General features: G+C 39.6%; 1 protein-coding gene across 4 annotated transcripts in view; it reads left to right on the top strand.

Moving 5' to 3' along the window:
- Positions 1-22,573, top strand: part of ZFHX4 (zinc finger homeobox 4) — a 157,126-nt gene extending 134,553 nt beyond the window's left edge. For 3 of the 4 annotated variants that reach the window (XM_040433737.1, XM_040433738.1, XM_040433739.1), the window contains exons 5-10: positions 2,634-2,750; positions 11,446-11,585; positions 11,677-11,877; positions 13,181-13,298; positions 14,236-19,575; positions 19,877-21,345. In XM_040433737.1, the coding sequence (XP_040289671.1) occupies positions 2,634-2,750; positions 11,446-11,585; positions 11,677-11,877; positions 13,181-13,298; positions 14,236-19,575; positions 19,877-21,345 (7,385 nt within the window). Of the gene's footprint in view, positions 1-2,633; positions 2,751-11,445; positions 11,586-11,676; positions 11,878-13,180; positions 13,299-14,235; positions 19,576-19,876 lie in introns of all 4 variants that reach the window. The other variant, XM_040433740.1, reaches the window with a different exon arrangement.
- Positions 22,574-22,813: the final 240 nt, after the last annotated feature.

The following is a 22,813-nucleotide window of genomic DNA, read 5'->3' as shown; positions in this document are numbered from 1 at the left end:
TGCCATATTTCGCTGCCCTGAAGGGTTAGAGAGTACAATAGAAATATTTATTGTGAGCTAAAACATTTAATTTGAATAGTAATCATGGTACGTTTTATGCTTTGAGTTGCTTTTTTTAATTTTTTTTTTGCTTGTGATTAAAAATATACAAAGCCTTTGTGACCCTCTGGAGTCTACCTGTAATAAACAGCTCTCACCTTCCAAGCCATAAAACAGGCCTGCAGCTCTTGAACATTAGAGCTAATTGCCTTTCTACATCAAAGGGAATAAAAGAGGATAGAGAAAAATCAGAAAAGGGGGGGAGGGGGACCTTGGTAAGGGGGCTACTTCACCTTGAAAGGTTATATGTTTGTGGTTTGGTGAAGCTTTATGAAGTTATAGCCTAAAAACTGCTGTTTGCGATTAAGTTGATGGGGAAAGTCTATCCCGCAATCTTTGCCTGCTGCTGACACTGAGTCTTTGTTCACGTTGAGATTTCTCAAACTGTTGCCAGGGTCACTTTGAGGTCAGACACTATGATGATGTATAGAAGAACATGTCTGGGAATTTCTCTCACACTTAAAACACATACCAGAAAAAAAATCAAAAAAAATCGGAGAGCACCCTGCAAACTGTCTGATGAGACCCAGATGATAAGATTTTCTTTTAGTACCATTCTAATTTGCTTTTTCTTCCGTCTACGCGGCTTTCCTGGCACGCTATGTTTTATTAATATGTGTCACAATAGTCTTAAAAATTTCATGTCCCCTGAAGATAAGGACAGTCAGTAGCTCTTTGACACTTCATTCTCCAGCCTTAGGGAATGGGTCAGTAAACCTAGGAGAAAAAAAAAAACGAAAAAAAACCCCACCACAATAGCTCCTCTCCAAGAAAGACACAAAAAAGGGATTGCCAATGGCTGCCCCCGGCCCCAGGGCCTGACACTGGATGTGTGTCTCATGTGTGTGCACTTGGCATTAACACAGCCCACTCCAGTCATGATCACAGGGCTCACAGCAGACCAAACGGTGCCCCCTACCACCTTAATAAATACAGCGTCACTTCCAACTGTGATGAGGATGCCTGCCGTGTTTGATTAGCAATCAACACTGGAAGAATAAAGGCCTTGAACAGTAAGAACTGTTTTCTTCAACCCAGTAATGGTAATCTGTGAATACACATATACATAAATTATCCCAAAGCAAAGCCTTTCATTCGAACCGAGATTTGTAAAGTAGCAGGCAATCATTATTAAGAAACCCCTCTGCCTACAAGATGGAAAACAATGGTTTTGTAGATCGTTTTCCATTTGCTGCATTGCTTGCTCATGTTTATTACATGTTTTTTTCTCTTTTCCACTCTGTTTATTTTCTGCCTCTGTCTTATGGAGGTCGTTTGTCTTTTTTTTTTTTTTTTTTATCTTCCTTTGTACTCAGCTGCTGCATACGTTAGACGAGATCTCATTCAGCTGTCAGAACATTATTAATAAAAGATGTGGCGTGGAGAAGTCCACTCTATCTGCTTTCAATCACCGTAGAATTTTCGAAATGAAAATTGGAAGCGCTATGAAATTTAACGTTAACGTAGGGAAAGAGAAGCCAGCAAAGGGTTAACTGTGATATATATATATATATATATATATATATATATAGATATATATATAGTTAATGCAGCTAGTAAATGCCTGACCTTTTCGCTTCCTATGAATTTATATGGTCGTTAAAGATTTTATGAAATTGAGCAGCCTGGTGCTTTGAAACACAGTTTACATTTGCCTCCTAATTTATGTAATTTTTACCTGAGCTGAGAAATATGATTTTTTATTTTTGTACAGCAATGAAAACAGCATGAAGTGCAGTGGGGAGTTGCAGGCCTGGTTATCTGGCATTACTCAGATTGCTAAAAATTCATTAAAATGTGACATCAGCACAGTGAGAGACAAATGATCACAGGATGAAAAGGAACAGTGGGTCTTTCATGGATTAGTGCTACACAGCCCCAGCATAGAGGCTAACTGCATAAACAGATTAATCCACCGGCAGCATAGCTAAGATTTACAGAATAATTAAATAGGGTTGAGTTACTGTGAAGATTTCTATGTAATCTGGCTGGTGTGAACATATAAGTGAGGTGAGCGCGATGCAGATTTCTTGAGATGATCCTTCATCGTATCAAATGACCTTTGCAATTCCCCTTGTGGTAAAACAATAAAAACACTGTAGCTATTCAATTATTAATTACAAGCAGTGCTAAAAAAAATAAGGCTGGGGAAGAATAGCTCCTAGCACATGATTGTTTTCCAAGAAAATCCCCCTCCATTGCTCTCTTTCTGTAATACAGGCTTTTTTTCTTTTTTTTTTTTCCAGTTTGCATCCTTGAACAGTATCCTTGCCTTTGTTACAGTGTTGCAGGACCAACAAAAAAGCTGTTATTTGTGATACTAAAACCCTACTGCTGCGACAGCAAAAAAAAATAAAAAAATGTTATAAAATCAATGGCTATAGGGTACATTATGTGTATATTGACGATTGGACACGATGTATCCATATTTGTTTACATATTTACCTATTTTTGTTTACACTTTGCATTTCTAGTACCAGACCCTGTTGCACATGAAGGTTTCTAAAATGCACCCTTCCCTTACTATTTTCCAGAAGAGCAAGCGGAGGAAGTAGAAGAAACTCCAAAAATTACAGCAGTAGCCCCAGCCGAGGAGAAAGGCACAAATGAGAAAGACAGCAGCAGCGAGGGCAAGACATTAAGGGATTCAGGTAAGATTGAATGTTTTCCCTCCTCCTTGGATCCTTTGAGATCCCCAGGTCTGCAGGCTCATCCAGCACTGTATTTTTTTTTTACTGAATCTTCAATTTTAACTGTCTGGACATTCCTGCTTCTATTCATTGCTTGTGCATTTTGCATGTGATTCCTATCAGTAGCCTCACACTGACCTATTTTTAATCATAACCATCTGACAGGATAGATGCGGATAAGTTGAGGAATATTACAGGACGACCAGTGAGATTATTTTTTAATCAAATCAGTTTGTGTGCTTGTAATTTTTTAAGCGCCTTTCATTAATCTTAGCTGTACTTGTGATTCCTCTGATGACATATTAATTTTTCATAAGCGTAGGATTAGATACCAGTTGATTTTTTTTTTCCTCCTCCTAGCAATCAAATATCTATCCTTGTAACCGAAAGAATGACATTTTTTTATTTTGACTTTTCAGTCTTAAAGAAGCCTCTTGTGATATTTGCCTGACAGGCGAAGTTTACCTTTTTATTTTCTTCATGTTTACCTGGGAGCACAAGGCAGAATCACAAAATGAATTAGTCAGGACTGTTGGATTTAGTAGAAAGGACTTTTGAAAATGAAATGCATGAAGATGTATAGCTTCAATATCACAATCTTTTAGTACAGGTGCAATGTGGCAGGGATATCTTTCTTGTTTTAGCCTAGGCAATGTTGTAGGGTATTAAGCGAAAAGCTAAGTCAATGGCCGTATGCCATACTCTATAGACCTTGACAGATATGGTGCGTAAGAGGCCCTACATCTTAGGATAGGTTTGCACCGCATATGGAACGTTCCACCAAATCCCGAATATACACTCTGGATGTATAGTATCCAGCTGAACACCTATACAGTTGTGAACGTCTACCATTGGATCCATTTGAAACAATAATTGTTCAATATAGTGGAGGTAGAGGTATAGGGACAGATGCCGACCAAACCTATGCCAAAGGATACTCTTTTAGGGAATGTTTGACTATATATGTCATGAACCTAAGGGAAAATAGAGAAAACAACATTGCTACAGCAACGTTTTCCAGACACAACACAGTATAAACCTAGCCTAACCTATACATGAAGGAATCTTAGGCCACTTTTACAGAGTCAGCGCTTGATCAGTGATTTCCATCAGTGACTGTGAGCCAAAACCAGGAGTAGAGCCTACACAGAGATAAGGTATAATGGAAAGACTTTTGCACCTGTTTTGGATCTGCACCTGGTTTGGCTCACAGTCAATCGTGAAAATCACTGATCAAACAATGAGGCCTCGTTCACATTTCCGTGTCCGATTTGTGTGGAAAATCTGTCGTGTTCCGTGTGTCTGTAAAGATGTCAATGAAGGATCTGTGTTTGCTCCGTGTGTCATCTGTATTCCACACTGCTCAGCTGAAAGTAAATTTCCAGAGCATTTCCTACTAGTGATCAGTGAAAAAAAGACCTAACACAGATGTCATCCGTGTTGTGTCAGTGGTTTTTCACGGATCCATAGACATCCTTCGTCAGCATCAAGGTCAATGTAAAACTACTGATGTGTGAACAAAGACATTAAAATCAATGGGTATGTTTGCTATCCACAGATAGTGTGGATAGCACCCGTCCATGAAAAATGGAAATATGAACGAGGTCTGGCCTTAGGGTGCGACTGGTAAAATCCAGGTAAGACACGCTCACCCACGGTTACCAATGGCCTCAGGGGTGTGCGGAAAACTAGTGCACCAATTGGTTGCTGCAGGTGGGTGTGCCCTGCAGACACATCATGGGGTTGCATCCTCATACATGAACATACACAGTCTTAGGGCTCATGCACACAGCCGTTGGTCGGCCGTTCAGTGCATTGCACTGGGAACATCCGTGCAGATTCCGCAGACAGATCCAGACCCATTCAACTTGAATGGGTCTGTGATCCGTCCACATTGCAAAAAAAAATAGGCACGGAGGGGAACCCCACAGAACCACTCCGTAGTGCCTACTTTCCGTACCACACCTTCCGGATTGCGGACCTATTTAAGTGAATGGGTACGCATCCGTGATGTGGGGTGCACACGGCCGGTGCCCGCATATTGATGGCCGCAATATGGGCACAGCCGTGTGCATAAGCCCTTAGTATGATCCCAATGACCCCATATAAAATGTAGGTTAATTTTCAAAATGAATTGAGTTTTCTTCAGATGAATGGGTTGAAGCTATTGCTTTACACATGCAAAGATTTAAAATCCATTTATTTCATTTATCTGGTAGTCGGTTTGCTTGCTCCTTTAAATCCAAGTCGACACTACGGATAGCATTTTTATTCACATTTTAGGTACGGGAAATCTGTTTATTGTGAGGGGAACATACTGTATATATTATAGTCCTGCTTTCATAAGTGCCCCATATAGTTGCCCTTTATTCACGTAGACCTTACATCCCCCCTTCCCCATCAAGTATGGACAAAGCACTCGAATAGAGAAGCTCTAACCCAACCGCAGCAGAATTTACATGGGGCAGCTGCTTAGGAAAACACAAGACACAATCCAGCTAAAAGAATGTGCAGATGATCCAGCCTAAGCAGAGGGAAATATCATTGAAAATGGATTTAGATTTGGGTCATTTTGATCTCCGGGAATAGACAAAGCCCTATAATGAAAGCTACTGTCTTTGAAAACAAAACCTCTGTGTCATGACATTTACTTATGCACAAACAAACCCAAGGCCTGCATCTGGCTTGGATAGCCAGGCTTTTTTCTGTGTTTGATTTGGCAAATATCTGACTTCACCCATGATTTGTATGTATGAGATGGAAATCTATGGTCGCGATGAATATTACATTGGCTATTTTTGCTGCACGCTATACCTAGTTACATTCAGTTGGGTTCATTCAAGCAGAAGAAGTGCTGAGAAAGGTTGAAGCCTATTAGAAGCAGGTAGTCATCTGTCTTTGTCTTGTATCTCAATGACAGTAGCATATATAAAAGGGCTCAGGTTAAAAATGGATATTTAGATAGAAAGTAGATTTATTTTACGGCCAGAGCCATACTTCAGACCAGCATCTAGTCATTTCCTTTAATCAGTTCTCATGATATAACAATATCTAAAAATATGCTGACCAGAGAGGAAACTTGAATTTTATGTTGGGCATCACAAAGATCATTATAGATATTGCATCATTCTATGACCAATGGTCCTATGGGAATCCAACATGCATAATGGGCTGGACATGCAAAATCTTTAATGTGTTCAGGTCACCTGTATAGGGACAGACATATTTTGCTTTTTGCTCCCAGTGTTGCTCCTTTGTAGTGAATGTTTATACATGTGCACAGCTGGCTCTGTATGGGGAGACCTGTCTGACACCTCTGTCGGCGGATTATCTGCCCGGAGAATAAAAGGACTGAGCTGATCCTTCTTTCCCCAGACATCACTTGTCGAGGGAGAGTGGGGAGACCTCCATACACATCAGAACGTTCGCTGGTCCCATTACAATCCGACACTTTAGCCAACATTTAACAGAATGCATGGGTAGCTTGAACAGGACCTGACACCTCTCCTGACTTAGCAACAACGTGCTTTCCCCATGTAATAACAATTCTGTGACATCTATTCCTATGACTTGTACCAGCCAGATAGAAGTTTATTAATAAAGTTACAACTGGATGTTACCAGTTTGGGAGGTGTCAAAGCACAGTCTGGCATTGGCTATACTGATTAGGCAGTGTCACAGCACATCCCAACTTGTAATACCCAGTTGTACCTTTATTCATAAACTTCTATTAGGGGTGTGGACAAGATAGAGCTATGAGAATACATGCTCCAGAAAACAATTATTTATTAAAACAGACATGTCAGGAGTAGTGACAGGTCCGTATTTGGTTACGTCTTTGGGCCTATACTAATTCCCCAAAATTTGAGGCAGTAGCTTTCTTTAGCTATTAGTTCTGAGCAGATCTCCAAAGGAGAAAGAACATCCATTTAAGGAGGTGCAAACCATAGAGAGGACCATGGAGCTCCACCACAGTTTAAGTGGGATGAACCTATGAAAGACTCCCCTTCACCACAAGGTTACTAAAAGGTAAACAGGGAATTCTCCACTCCATTCTTCATTGTTTAATAAGACGGGGCGTTAAAAAGAAATTCTCTTGTATCTTGATAAAAGGATGCCTTGCAATCGGTGGGGGGGGTTCCAACAGTCAGACCCCCACTAATCAGAAAAATCCCCTATCTTCTGGATTAGAAAAAACAGAAAAAGGACAGACAGCTCACCAATAATCAAGTAGTCCTGGGCTTTCAGTGCACGAGGCTTTATCAGTGCACGGTATGTTAAATAGAAATCCAAAATTGTAAAAAAAAAAATCTAGCACCAATGACATTCTTACCCATTAGTAATAATGTCTGTCATCGGAAACATGTAGACTGTTTCATGTTGCCTATTTTTAAATGAAGAAATAAATCATTGTTTTTACACCGGTGCTGGATTTTTACAATTTTGTTTTTCTATCTTGTGGATAGGTAAAGATGCCTTTCTGGTGGAACCCCTTGAACTATACAGTGTATTACTAGAAAAGACTGGAAAGAGCTACCGTCTTATGCCAAGCTCAGGCTGCTTCAAAGCTATTTCCTCGATAGGTGTTACCTGGCAGCAGGTCGTGCTGAAGGTTGTAGTCCTGCAGCAGCTGGATTATCACAATTTTTTGGAGTTTTGGCTGGGATACTTAGTTTTATAAATCACAACTGCCCTTCTTAGTTGAGTCTGCCAGAGCTTCTATGTTTACATTGTATCCAGCCAAGAAAATATATGACACAATTACCGCAGCACCAACATGTCATGCAAGAGAGCAGTGTGGCTATTTTGTTTTCAATCTATTAGACAAGCGAGGATTAGCACATGATTAGTCCCCGTGTGTTTATAACACCATGTAAGCTGTTGTGCTGTGTTGCTTACATTATGAGCTGGATCTTACTGCACAAAATGAGACTTCAGCATAAGTTCTGTTTGTTGACGACTCATTCAGCGCAGAAAACACCCCGCTAATGCCTCATTTATATGTCACCGAAATGTAGTGCCACTTTCGATTAATTATAATCCAAATTACATCTCTATGCAGCAAAAGAATTAATATGGAATTTACCCAGATTAATACATTTGCATGGAGAATGCAGGCTTCTGTTATTGCTGAGGGGAGTATATTTTAATAAGATTGTAAACATTAGGGGGAAAAGATAAAAATTAACCTCGGTTATTGCAATGGAAATCGCTCTCCCATTTAAGTCTAATTAGAAGTGAATATCAATAATTAGAATGTAGAACACGACTTGGATTTGGATCACATTCGATAAGTCAGGAACTTAATGTCTGTTAATAAGTGCTGAATGCTTGCACTCCACAGTATTTCTCCATTTGCTTCCAGAACTGTTTTGATTTCCCCTGCTTTGTAATAGGAAACAACATGGGCCCAGATTCACTAATCGGAAAGATGGCGTAAGCTTAGATAAGCTATCTAGACCCCTGCCAGATTTATCACAAACAGGGTCTCAGGCTGGATGATAAATCTGGTGCAGGAATAGACGCTGTTCTCTGACTCTATGCCAACTATTGGTTGACTTACTTTGAGATAGATTTTTACGCCCGAATTGTGGCCCAATTTTGGTGCAAAATGGTGCATCTTAGGCCCACCACCTTTCTACTAATCCCCACCCCTTATCAAGTATGTCAGACAAAAAGTGTAGAAACCCTAGATGTGCCGGTTTGAGCCACTTGTTTCCAATAGATTTTGGGTGTAGACACATTAGTAAATTTGGCCCAATATATTTTGTTTAGTACAGACAATTATTATTTCGTCCATTTAAAAAAAGTTATACTTTGCCAGAACAACAATAGAAAAAACAGTCACATAATAGGGCAGCCATGGCATGTTTAGAATAGCTCAACGAGTCCCTAAAAAAATTAGGCAAAATGTGCAAAATATTTATTTCACATTGTTAAAAAGACATTGGTGTATGATTATTTGGAGCTGGTTATCCCGTTAGAATTTCTGCATCGTCAGCAGGATAGGATTGTGTCCGCTATGTTTAACATTAAATGTTAGCCCTCCTAGATATTAGATAGATTTTGAGGGATCATTCTGAGAAGAACCTGTTTTAATTGTGTAAAGTAGAAATAACAGTTCTAGTCTAGGGGAGTGTAGGGGAGAAAAAGAACATTTTTGAAAAAGTAGACCAGATTTCATAGAAATGTCCTACGTTCCAGTTAAATATTAATATAGGGACTGTGGCTTTTACCGATACTACAGCTCAGGCCTATTTTGGGTGATCTTCAGTTCCAAGAGTTAGTACCCCAACTTTATACATTTCTGAGGAAGTTACTAAGTATTCCTTTCTTTAAAGAAAACTGGGCCTAAGCACCACTCTTCTCCCAATACTTTACTTACCTAAGGTTCTCTAATTTGGTCATTTAGGGGCTTCTTCTGGTCTGCTCCTATCACTTTATGACCACCACGCCATGCTTCATGGTTTATCCCCTCCTGCTATGTAAATGAATACTCTAATACTGGTTCTTGTAGCATCCAGCAAAAAAGTGTTGAATGGGACTTGCCATAAAAGTGCAATCTGCAGGCAGCATGTTATAGAGCAGGAGGAACTGAGCAGATTTATATATAGGCTTATGGGCAAAGATTCAGTATATCTTGTTTTTCATCCATCTAAATATCTGCTTGTTCTGATCTAAGGAGTCATGTGGGCGGGCCTAACTAGTGACTTAAAGTTATCTGTGTATTCACATTCACATAGGAAGGAATAGGACCTCCCACATGACCCCTCATGCTCTACAACATGATGCTTGTAGAATTAACTGTATTTTGATGAAGACAGGTTCCCTTTAAAGAAATTTTGCAGAAGAAAACATATTCCCTGTGTTATGCCGAGCACACGTCATGAGGGGCTGATGCCCGACACAATGATTCAAAGACCATCCAGCACTGTAATGGATACACCTGTTGATTTTTACTATGGTGACCCCTCTCTTCTGCTAGACACGTTGGGGAAAATTCATTATTTCCAAAGCCACAGGCCTAAATATTTACTGTAATCTACGACAGCTCCAAGTGGCCATAGATTTCATTTCGGCTCATGGACTACCAGAGGAAGGATATCATTTATGATTAGGCCTACACCTCGTCATAAATTATATGTCTACTTTGGCAGCGCAGGCCCCATCAACACCTTTGTGGCAGACACCCGTCTTGATCAATCGGGACCTTTGCCTTTTGTTTTTAACGTGAAATAAAAATGGCATTGTGTTGAATTGTGACAATATAAATGCCCCCTCCATACAGCCCATTTTCTCCTTTTTCATTGCCCCACATATAAACCCCACACACGTGTCCGACCTTTAGCTTCGCTAACACATTTCTAAATTAAAAATAGGCTATTGTGCAATCAAGATCATCTTGTCCATTTAGTTGCATCTTGCGTGGAGCAAAGAAAATCAAGTTGTATCTTCATGCATTCAGATTACCAATGGCCTATATATTTATGTAGGGACTGATAGCAATCAATAGCTTAGCAACAGTACATCTCAAGATGCATTTTGCACCCAGTTGTCCAGTGATAGTGTCCTCATCCTGGAAATAATTTAGTTGCAAATTGACTGGAAGATGGTGAAAATTGAAAGTTAAAATTAGAAATACTCATAATAAACAGAAGGGGAAAAAAAGGTCAGATGATGCTGCTCTGTGATGAGATTGGAATGGCTGGTAAATGAGGTTCTGTATTTGTCGTAAGATGTATGTGACATGCCTATCCAATGCTCTTGTAATATCCAGCCTAGCAGAAGAGATTATCTGGCAAATTGACGCTGGAAAGAATTTTCTGATGGACAGGAAAATTAGAATTGCGACCTTCTCTTTGATGTATGCAAGTCGTAGCCACATTATACTGCAGGCTCCGGGATCCCATTAAACTCACTGTTTACATGATAATATTAAAATTAACTATAGTCGAGCTGCAAAATAGGACAATAAAATGTTTGCAGTCTTAAGAGATAAGATAATCGCAACGCAAGCGTTTACAGCCCCTCAGACTGATAGTATTCAAGGCGAAAAGAGAGATGGAGATAAAATTTTATTTCTCTACGTAGGTAAGTGCACCATTATTAAGAGGATATTTTCCCCCACCCCGTTTGCGGGGCTTTGCAAAAACAACAAAACTTTATTGTTTTGTAACATTTGACAAGAAAATAATTTAAATAGCAGATGAGGAAATGCTGAGGAGAAGCCTTTCTTTCATTTTTTTTTTTTTTTTTAGAATCTCAAAATTCCAGCTGAAATGCTGTTATTGATTAATCTTTCAAGGCAACCTAGGGTTATCCAAACAAAGGAGAGGAGTACATTTCTAAACCTGTTTATTGAGTCTACTAACAGTTACTAGACATAAAAAGTGACTTCCAGTATATCCCGGGCAAGGAGCTAAATTTCCATGACATGACCACACACACAAAAACTGATAATATTTCCGAATTTTTTACTCTAACATTTTTCCACTGGCCTACAGAGGTAATTGAATGTCCTACTGCATCGGACGGACTACCATTCCAGCTAGGAGAATGTTTATAGAATCCATTCTGATGGAAAACAAAATGGCAGCGGTCATGTGTATACTAACATAGAGTGTAGTTTTTATAGATGTATTCTAATGTTTTCTAGGTTCCAGGACGCAAACTCCTGATAAGGAGCATGTCTTGAATTCGACAGCAGCAAAGCGGCAGCTAATGCAAAGCAAAGAAGAGGATGGTGCAATTAAGAGAACAAGGACTGCAGATGACAATAGCATTTCTCAAGAACAGGTAGAGATTTGGGGAGGAAAAAACCTTTTGAATTGATTTTTTTACATAAAAGTATTTTTAACACTATATTTTTTTATTTTCCCTTTCCCAGTGCTATCAGTGTCCCTACTGCAACTACAGCAGCAAGGACCCAAATCGTATCCATATGCACATCCTTTCCCAGCATTCAGTGCAACCGGTGATATCATGTCCCCTTTGCCAAGATGTTCTCAGCAACAAAATGCATCTACAGTTGCATCTGACTCATTTACACAGTGTATCTCCAGATTGTGTGGAAAAGTTACTCATGACTGTAAGTCACTTTTTTATCCTTTTTTATTTTTATTTTGCTTGAAAAATGTACTATAACAATGATATCTCTTAGATTCTCTTCACACTACTGTCACGTCTTTCATACTTAATGGATCCCAACAAATCCTGATCCCTCAGGTTTATAATTAGGTTTCCCTCAAGGTTTTTGTGCCTTTCACAGCAAGATTAATGCTTTACTTGACAATACTTACAGAATTTAAATGGAACAGCCTTATATACGGGCTAGATTCGGTAAAAATTATACTGTAGGTGACAAACATATGCAGTTTTGTAAGAATGCGACATGTCACATGGCTAGAAATGTCCAACACTGGTTGAAGAGCATGACCAAGACTTCCAAGTACAACCCTGCCCCCTAATTTCCCAGACTTGAACCCAATTTAGCATCTGTGGGATCACCTCAATCATCGTTTTAACTCTATGGCTCCTACCCTACGCACCCTCCAGCAGCTGTGGGATGTAGTCAGCATGGCTCCAGATATCTGTGACAACCTACCAGGACCTTATTGAGTCACTGCCAGCCCATCTAGCTGGTGTCCATGCTGCACATAGGGGATTACTCTGGATATTAACTGGTGCTCATAATAATGTGACTTGACTGTGTATATACATCATAGTGCTATCTGTCATACGTATACACCACAACTTTAAGCAGTAAACAATGCTTTATTAACTACAATCCATACTTAATAAGACTGTCCTTACAATTTAGAAAGATGTTGGCTAAGCAGTGACAGACACCTCTGGTGGCAACTTATCTGCTCTGAGTATAAAAGGATTGGGCAATTGTTGAAATCCAACAGTCAGATCAATGTTTCCCCTGACATCTGCAGTCAGTGAAAAGTTAGGAACCGCCATATGCATTAAGCCTCTTTCACACGAACGCGTGTCCCCACTGGCCGTGCTGCGAACGAATTGCAATGCACGGGCACCGAACGTGGCCCAGCCACATGCGGATCGTGACCCTATTCACTTGAATGGGTTTCGCAATCTCTCCGTCCGGCAAAAAGATAGAACTAGTTCTATCTTTTTGCGGAACGGAAGAACGGAACCCCACAGAAGCACTCCATAGTGCTTCCGTTCCGTTTCGCACCGCATCTTCGGATTTGCGGACTCATTCAAGTGACACAGCCGGTGCCTGATGTATTGCGGACCAGCCGTATGCGGGCCGCAATACGGCCACGGGGGAAACACGTTCGTGTGAAAGAGGCCTTAGGCCTGATTCATATTATAATTCCTACAACTGTAGCTTTTTGCTTATCAGGGTGTATTGTTTTCTCTAGATTTCTGTACCAGAGGTCATGATGCCAAACAGTATGCTCCTACCACCAGCTGCATCTGAGAAGTCAGAAGCTGAGATATTGGCATCTGTCACCAATGAATTGTCAGGAAAGTCAACAGGTGAGTGCGAAAAACCAGAAATCTTATTGACATGATAATATATATATAACTGTGATAAAAGAAAGGCACAGCATCCCTGTTACAATTACATTCACAGTTACTATGTACCATTGTGTCATGGTGGCTCAGTGGTTAGCACTGGTTCCTTGCAGCGCTGGTGCCCATAGTTTAAATCCAACCAAGGACAATGTCTGCATGGAATTTGTATGTTCTTCCTGTTTTTCTGTGGGTTTCTTCCCACACTCCAAAGACATACTGATAGGGAATTTAGATTGTGAGCTCCAGCAAGTGATGATAATGTAATACTAAAATTAAAATACTGTAAACCTGTAATATAACTGAAAAATGTAATATAAATATTTATTGATCATTTCAATTGTTCCTGTCTCCCCCTGTCTAGTGTAGTTACTAGATCACATATAATAAAAGTGCATAAAGTCACAGCATAGTTGTCTGTACAACTTTGATATCTGACCATGGTGACAGGGATTGAAAAATCAAAAATTGCCCTTTAAATATTGCACAGATTGCTTCATAAACTCATAGTTAATGGTTTTATTTTAAAAAGTTATGCAGGACATATTTGCATTTTAGAACAGAAGAAACCAGACTAAGATAAAATATAAAATTGTTTAGTAAGAAATACTATAGAGAGCAGGAAGATGAATTATTTTGCAGACCTTCGGTCTCCAGATGTCTTCTAATGATACTAGTGGTGTCATTTTTCCATATTCTAATGGCTAACACAACGCAGCTCATAAAAGCTTGTACAGCAGATTCTACCTCTTAATTTTATTGTATTACATGCTTGTTCTTTGTTGCTGATCACATGAAAAATAAATCTTGCAACAGTCATACACATAAAACTTTTATCCACATACAAATGAGAACAAATACATTAGCGCTAATTTTATTATTTTTTCCTTGCTTGAATTAGGTGACAGTCCAACAGAAGAAAAAAACATTCAAGGTGGAGATGATATAAAAGCAGGAATTGAAATTAAAACAGAGGAGCAAAATTTGTCCAAAGAATCACAAGATACCACAGAGTGGAACAAAAACATCAGCAAAGATGCAAAACCATGTGACTTACTAACAGAACAGCTGAATGATCAGCAAAGAAGGCAGCAGCTCTCGGTTTCTGACCGACACGTCTATAAATACCGTTGTACCCATTGTAGTTTGGCTTTTAAGACTATGCAGAAGCTTCAGATACATTCCCAGTATCATGCTATTAGGGCTGCTACCATGTGTAGTCTTTGCCAACGTAGCTTCCGTACATTCCTGGCTTTAAAAAAACATTTGGAAACTGGCCACCCTGAGCTTAATGAGACTGAACTTCAGCAACTGTGTGCAACTTTACCTGTAAATGGGGAGCTCTGGTCCGAAAATGAAAGTATAGCTCCAGATGAACACTCCCTAGAGCAGGAAAATGAGCGAGAATATGAGACGGACCATGAAGGGAAAGCTAGCCCAGTTGGGAGTGACAGTAGCTCCATTCCAGATGACTTGGGCTCTGAACCAAAGCGGACTTTGCCTTTTAGGAAAGGGCCAAATTTTACTATGGAAAAATTTTTAGATCCATCACGACCATATAAGTGTACAGTATGTAAAGAGTCCTTCACACAAAAGAACATTCTTTTGGTCCATTATAATTCAGTATCTCATTTGCATAAGCTTAAAAAAGTTTTACAGGAAGCATCAAGCCCAGTTCCTCAAGAGACCAACAACAGCACTGACAATAAACCATACAAGTGCAGCATTTGTAATGTTGCCTACAGCCAAAGTTCTACATTGGAAATCCATATGAGATCTGTCCTTCACCAAACTAAGGCAAGGGCTGCCAAGCTAGAACCTAATAGTAACAATACTAGTGGGAGTAATATACCAGGGAATGTTAGCAGCCCAAACCAAGGGATGCTAGATTCTATGAGTTTGCCAGCTGTTAACTGCAAAGAACCCCACCCAGATGCCAAAGAAACAAACAAAAAGCAAGCTCCTGAAATTATTCCCACCCAACCTCCACATCATCCACCCCAGTCACCAGCACAGTTTCAAATGCAACTGCAGCATGAATTGCAACAACAAGCTGCATTCTTTCAACCACATTTCTTAAACCCAGCATTTCTTCCTCACTTTCCCATGACTCCTGAAGCTCTTATTCAGTTCCAACAACCTCAGTTTCTTTTTCCTTTTTACATACCTGGCACAGAATTTAGCCTAAATCCTGATTTGGGCCTACCTGCCTCTGCTGCATTTGGTATGCCTGGCATGGCTGGATCTCTTCTTGAAGATTTAAAGCTGCAAATTCAAACACAACATCAACTCGGGCAGACTCAGATGCAAATGTTGCAACAGCAAGCCCAACAGCAAGCCCAGCAATATCAAATACAGTCACAGCATCAATCACAGAAACACCATCATTCCAATAGGATACTTAAACAGGAACAAGGCAGCATTGCAAATGTTGAAAGTCAACTAACAAAAGATTCATTAACTTATAAGGATTCTGAAGATGTGCATGAAAAAAAGGAGAAACCAAAGCATGAAATTACAAGTGATAATGACACTCCCAAAGATAAAGATGTTAAGAAGCAGAAGCCATCGGATTCTACTATTCTACCACCCCGAATAGCGTCTGGTGCTAGGGGAAATGCAGCAAAAGCTCTGCTTGAAAACTTTGGATTTGAATTGATAATTCAATACAATGAAAACCGGCAGAAAGTACAGAAGAAACATAAACTTGGAGATAATGGAAATCATGAGAAATTAGAGTGTGGGGAATGTAGTAAGCTATTTTCAAATATTCTGATCCTAAAGAGTCATCAAGAACATGTTCATGGACAGTTTTTCCCTTATGGAGAATTAGAAAAGTTTGCCCGTCAATACAGAGAAGCATATGATAAACTTTATCCAATTGCTCCATCTTCTCCAGAAACTCCTCCACCCCCACCACCTCCTCCACCACCTCCTCCATCTGCACCACCTGCACAACCTCCTCCAGCACTTACTCCTGTGGTACCGGTAAAAATCCCAAGTTCGACACCAACTCCATTGCAAGCTCCTGCTCCAACACCACCTCCTCCACCACCACCACCTCCTCCACCACCACCACCTCCAGCTCCACCTCAAGTTCAACTTCCAGTCTCTTTAGACCTTCCACTTTTCCCTCCAATTATGATGCAATCTGTCCAACATCCTTCTTTACCACCACAACTTGCACTACAACTCTCTCCTATGGATGCATTGTCAGCAGATCTTGCACAGATGTGTCAGCAACAGTTGGGTTTAGATCCGAATTTCCTGCGTCATTCTCAGTTTAAACGTCCACGTACAAGAATTACAGATGACCAACTGAAAATATTACGTGCCTACTTTGATATTAACAATTCCCCAAATGAAGATCAAATACAGGAGATGGCAGATAAATCAGGGCTTTCCTTGAAGGTCATTAAACACTGGTTCCGTAATACTTTATTTAAGGAGCGGCAAAGAAATAAAGATTCACCATACAATTTCAGTAATCCTCCTATAACAGTCCTTGATGATATAAGAATTGAGCCACAACTACCTTCCATAGATATTCACAGGTCAGACTCATCTTTCAGCAAAAGGTCATCAAGGACTAGGTTTACTGACTATCAGCTTAGAGTCTTACAGGACTTTTTTGACACTAATGCATACCCAAAGGATGATGAGATTGAACAACTTTCTACAGTACTCAATTTAGGCACACGTGTTATTGTTGTATGGTTCCAAAATGCCCGTCAGAAGGCAAGAAAATGTTATGAAAATCAAGCTGAAACTAAAGACAGTGAAAAGAGAGAACTAACTAATGAGCGTTACATTCGTACTAGCAACATGCAGTATCAATGTAAGAAATGTAATGTTGTGTTCCCTAGAATATTTGACTTAATTACTCATCAGAAAAAGCTTTGTTATAAAGATGAAGATGATGATCTGCAAGATGAAAGTCAAACAGAAGATTCTTTGGATGCTACAGATCAAATAATGCCAAAGACATACTATTCTACTAGTCAGACTGAAACATCTAAAGCTTCAACAGTAACCACAGTAAGCTCTGGATCTGGCTCAAGCACCCCTTTAATTCCATCACCCAGACCAGAGTTTGGAAAAACTTCACCAAAACCTGACACACACCCTGAGAAACCAAAGCAAATTGATGCTATTGCAAGCTCATTAGCCTTTAAATTAACACAGTCTAATTCAACTTCAACATCATCTGATACACAACCTTCAGTAACTGTTACACAACAAAGACAACAAATTACAAGACCTTCATCAGCATCCCAAACCACTCCTGTTCCATCTAGTCCATTACAAATATCTCTGACTTCTCTGCAAAACAGCCTACCTCCTCAGTTGCTACAGTACCAATGTGATCAGTGCACAGTTGCTTTTCCAACACTAGAGTTGTGGCAGGAGCACCAACACATGCATTTTTTAGCTGCCCAAAACCAGTTTCTCCATTCACAATTCTTGGAAAGGCCAATAGATATGCCATACATGATTTTTGACCCTAACAACCCTCTGATGGCAGGACAATTACTTGGAGGTTCCATGTCACACTTGCCACCACAACCGGGGGCACCACATGGAGCCACACCAGTTTCTGCATCTTTAAAAAGAAAGCTAGATGACAAAGATGATAATAACTGCAGCGAGAAGGAGGGGGGCAATAGTGGTGAGGACCAACATCGGGATAAGCGATTAAGGACTACAATTACTCCTGAACAACTAGAAATATTGTATGAGAAGTATTTACTAGATTCTAATCCAACTAGAAAGATGCTTGACCATATTGCAAGAGAAGTGGGCCTGAAAAAAAGAGTGGTACAAGTCTGGTTTCAAAATACAAGAGCCAGAGAAAGAAAAGGTCAATTTAGGGCTGTAGGACCTGCCCAGTCCCATAAAAGGTGTCCATTTTGCCGTGCTCTATTTAAAGCAAAGTCAGCCTTAGAAAGTCACATAAGATCTCGGCACTGGAATGAGGGTAAGCAAGCTGGTTATAGTTTGCCACCAAGTCCTCTGAATACAATGGACGATGGTGGTGAAAGTCCAAACAAATATATGTTTTTTGATTATCCCCAAGTACAAAAAAATGATCAGCTAAGTGAAAATGATTTGCCCTCTACTGTTTCTACACCTGTTAGCAAAAATGCTGAGCTGTCGCCGAAGAATCTTTTAAGCCCATTATCTTTTAGGGCAGAATGCAATGAGGACTTAGAAAACTTGAATGCCCCCCCTGCGGAAAGATTTGATCAAAGCAAAAATGACTTTGATGAAACATCATCAATTAACACGGCAATTAGTGATGCTACAACAGGAGATGAGGGAAACAATGATGGGGAAAGCACCACTGGTAGTACTAAAGATGTAAAAACTTCCAAAGAGCCAAAAATGCACATAAATGACAGTTTGCCAAAAACAGAAACTTCTCACATGGCAGACAGCTGTGATGAGAGTTTCTTCTTCTCTTTAACAAATACATCACATAATAACATAGACAGAGAAAGTGATCAAGACCAAAGCATATATATGACTGATGAATTTGAGGACAATGCCGACCGTAGTGAAACATCAAGTATAGCAGACCCCAGCTCGCCAAATTCATTTGGTAGTAACAATCCTTTTAAAACCAAAAATAGTGATCGACCAGGTCATAAAAGATTTAGAACTCAAATGAGTAATGTTCAACTTAAGGTTCTTAAAGCTTGCTTTTGTGATTATAGAACTCCAACAATGCAAGAATGTGAAATTTTGGGCAATGAGATTGGTCTTCCCAAACGTGTTGTTCAAGTTTGGTTTCAAAATGCACGGGCAAAAGAAAAGAAATTCAAAATAAACATAGGGAAGCCATTCATGATTAACCAAACTGGGCCAGATGGAACAAAACTAGAGTGTTCTCTTTGTGGGGTGAAATATTCAGCACGACTGTCCATTCGAGATCACATTTTTTCAAAGCAACATATTAACAAAGTGAGAGAAACTGTAGGAAGTCAGCTTGACCGTGAAAAGGATTACTTGGCTCCTACAACTGTGCGGCAACTGATGGCACAGCATGAACTGGATCGTATCAAAAAGGCCACAGATGTTTTGGGTTTATCTGTTCAGCAGTCAAGTATAATGGAGAACAGTCCTCTTCATGGTCTCAATCTGCCAACGTCTTACCAAGGGCTACCTGGCCTTCCTCCAGTTCTTCTTCCTGGGATGAACAGCCCATCTCCATTGCCTGGGTTTACACAGAGTTCAAATGGTAAGTGTATAGCTAAAAAAATAAATACGTCTATTTTATAGTAATATACTAATTTGTGTTTTATAATGGAAAGTGATCAAATGAATGCTGCTTTGTGGATCACCTAGTCTTTCTACAGATGCATTTTTTAAAAATTTTAGCCCATAATATTAATTGTACCTCCATGTATAGTTTGTTTTAATATTAATGTGAAATATGACATTTCCCCTTTTAAAATATTTTATAGAATCACATTTTAGTTGTTAAAAGTGACACAGCTGATATAAAAAATTTAACAGCTATTATTTTTTCTTGATTTCAGCTCTGACATCTCCTGGTGCAGGCATGCTTGGGTTCCCACCTTCAGCTACTCCATCACCTGCTTTGTCTCTCAGCAGTGCCCCCACCAAACCGTTGCTGCAGACTCCTCCACCAACTCATCCTCCTCCACTGCCACCACAACCATCTCCATCATCCTCTTTGTCAGGACAGCAGACAGAACAACAAAACAAAGATCTAGATAAAAGCAAGCGACACAAATTCAAACATGTAAAAGAAGAAGTAATAGAAACTACAAAGTCTGAAATTAAACAGTCTAAAAAAGAGGAAAAAATCTCATCTGCTCTTTCTATGCTGAGCAAAGCTGGAGAAATGCCCATGGACCCTGCTCAGCTGCAAGCACTTCAAAATGCTGTTTCAAATGATCCAGCTTCATTTATAGGTGGGCAGTTCTTGCCATATTTTATTCCTAGCTTTGCTTCATACTTTACACCCCAGCTCCATGGAACAGTGCAAGGTGGGTATCTCCCTCCAATCTGTGGGATGGAGAACCTGTTTCCTTATGGTCCAGCAGTGCCTCAAGCTATTGCTGGATTATCTCCTGGTGCACTGTTACAGCAGTACCAACAGTATCAGCAAAACCTTCAGGATTCATTGCAAAAACAACAAAAACAGCAGCAAGAACAAAAGCCACCAAAAGTAAACTCACCAAATATAGAAAGTGAACAGCAGCAAAAAGCAAACAAAGAGCCCGAAAAGAAAGAAGAAAAATGTCCTGCCACGGAAAGCACAAAAGAAGAACCCCAGACACATCCAAAAAATGCAGACTTATCAGACAATATCATTGTTCCATTTGTCAAGCATGAGTTTATGTGCAGAAAGTGCCAGATGATGTTTACTGATGAAGAGGCAGCGGTAAACCATCAAAAGTCCTTCTGTTACTTTGGTCAGGCTTTGTTCGACCCACAAGAAACAGTGCTTCGAGTTTCAGTCAACAAACATCAGTGTCTTTCCTGTGATGTGGCTATCAGTGGAAGTGAAGCACTTAGCCAACACCTCCAGTCAAGCTTGCACAAAGAGAAAACAATCAAACAAGCAATGAGAAATGCCAAAGAGCATGTTAGATTATTACCTCACTCAGTCTGCTCCCCTAGTCCTAACACCACATCTACCTCGCAGTCTGCAGCTTCTTCTAATAACACCTATCCTCATCTTTCTCGCTTCTCCATGAAGTCCTGGCCTAATATTCTTTTTCAAGCGTCTGCCAGGAAAGCTGCTTCTTCCCCTTCTTCTTCTCCCTCCCTCTCCTTGCCTTCAACGGTTACCTCAAGTTTGTGCAGCACCTCAGGGGTTCAAACCTCACTACCCACAGAAAGTTGTTCAGATGAGTCTGACAGTGAGCTGAGCCAGAAGCTGGAAGACTTAGATAACCCTCTGGAAGTCAAAGCTAAGCCTGCTTCTGGTCTAGATGGAAATTTCAATAGCATCAGAGTGGATATGTTCAGTGTGTAGGAGTGAAGACAGGATCCCTTGCTTATAAAAATAAGACTTTTTAATTGCAGTTCCAAAGCTTCTTTAACCCAAAAAAAAATATACAGTACCAAATGATTGACTCAGGATTGTTTTCCCATATTGATATGCTGGCAATATAGGACGGTATAGTATGGACAGAACTGTTGCAGATGGTTGAATGCGCTTGTAATATATGCTTAAAGTATGGATAAAGGAAAAAATCCTCCAAGTTCTTTTGGAACTTGTTTCAAGCCAAAAACTCTCCAAAAGCAAATTGCACCTCAGCTGGATTGAATTCCAAAATGCTAGCATGTACTGTATGGGGGGACGATCCAGAATTTTCAAAGAGAAATTCTCTTAGTTTAGGTAGGTGTGATTCAGTAGCTTTAAATTCTCAGGTCAGAACATAACATTTCTCATTTGTTTTTGTTTTTTCAAAAAGCAGCAAAAGCCTGGTAAAACTGTGAGTTTTCCCCCTCCAAAAATGTCAATCTTTATTCAAACACATTTACACATTTTTAGGTGTGTTTAGTGTATTAATTGATTTCATAATCCCTGCTGAGCAGCAGGAATAATTCATGTGAGCTTACCCTGCAGGATAGTACAGTTTTAACACAGATGGGATTTTGGTGGGTGGAAAGATGTATATGCCCTGTGTATTGCAGTTTGTATAGGCCACAAGTTATATTTATAACATATCAACCCATTTCATAGAATATACTAATATTCTGTGCCAATTCTACCTTTTTACTTTTACCTCTAAATCTCATCCTTTTTGTTCTGAAAGAGGTAATAATCCTAGTTTTGATATAGACTCTGAGGGTTACGTGACATTTTTCATTTGTGAATTTAATGCTTTAATGTCAAGGTACTTGCTTTTGTCTGGACTAGTGCACTTATAATTTTGTAGACCATGTGAAATTAATTAAAATATTTGTTTTTCTTTTTCTTCACTTTTTATTTTGGATCATTTTTGTTCAGTTGGTTTCTTTTGGATGTTTCTTTTTGTTGTTGTTAGTGTTCATATTGTTGTGTGTAGTGCAGCAGAAATTTTGGTCTGCATTTGTTAGAAGTTGGCCTCCTAACAACCCAAAGACCTAACAATTGGTGCATAACTAAAGTAGTGCTATATACTTGAAAAAAAAAAACCTAAGTACAAGTTGAACAAATAAAAAAAAGAAAAAAAAAGAAAAAAAAATATGAAAGGGTATATTTGCTTCTACTGAAAGCAAAGAAGCTGCTTTAAAAATAATAATAATTAAAAAGGGGACTAAATTGTTATGTACAAAGATATTAGCCTGGTGATCATACAACTGAACTTTAGTTAGATGCCTGCACTCTACTATATAGGTGGTCAGGCATTGATGTACTTCCGTTAACCTGTTATGTGATGCAGGGGCCTACCACATATTACAGTGCAATATATGGCACATCTTTTCAGCATCCCATTGGTTAATAATCTGGGCAC

This window comes from Bufo bufo, chromosome 5 (assembly GCF_905171765.1).
Source record: "Bufo bufo chromosome 5, aBufBuf1.1, whole genome shotgun sequence".
Taxonomy (NCBI): domain Eukaryota; kingdom Metazoa; phylum Chordata; class Amphibia; order Anura; family Bufonidae; genus Bufo; species Bufo bufo.
The sequence above is the reverse complement of the archived record's forward strand: the minus strand, read 5'-3'. Positions and strand labels throughout refer to the sequence as shown.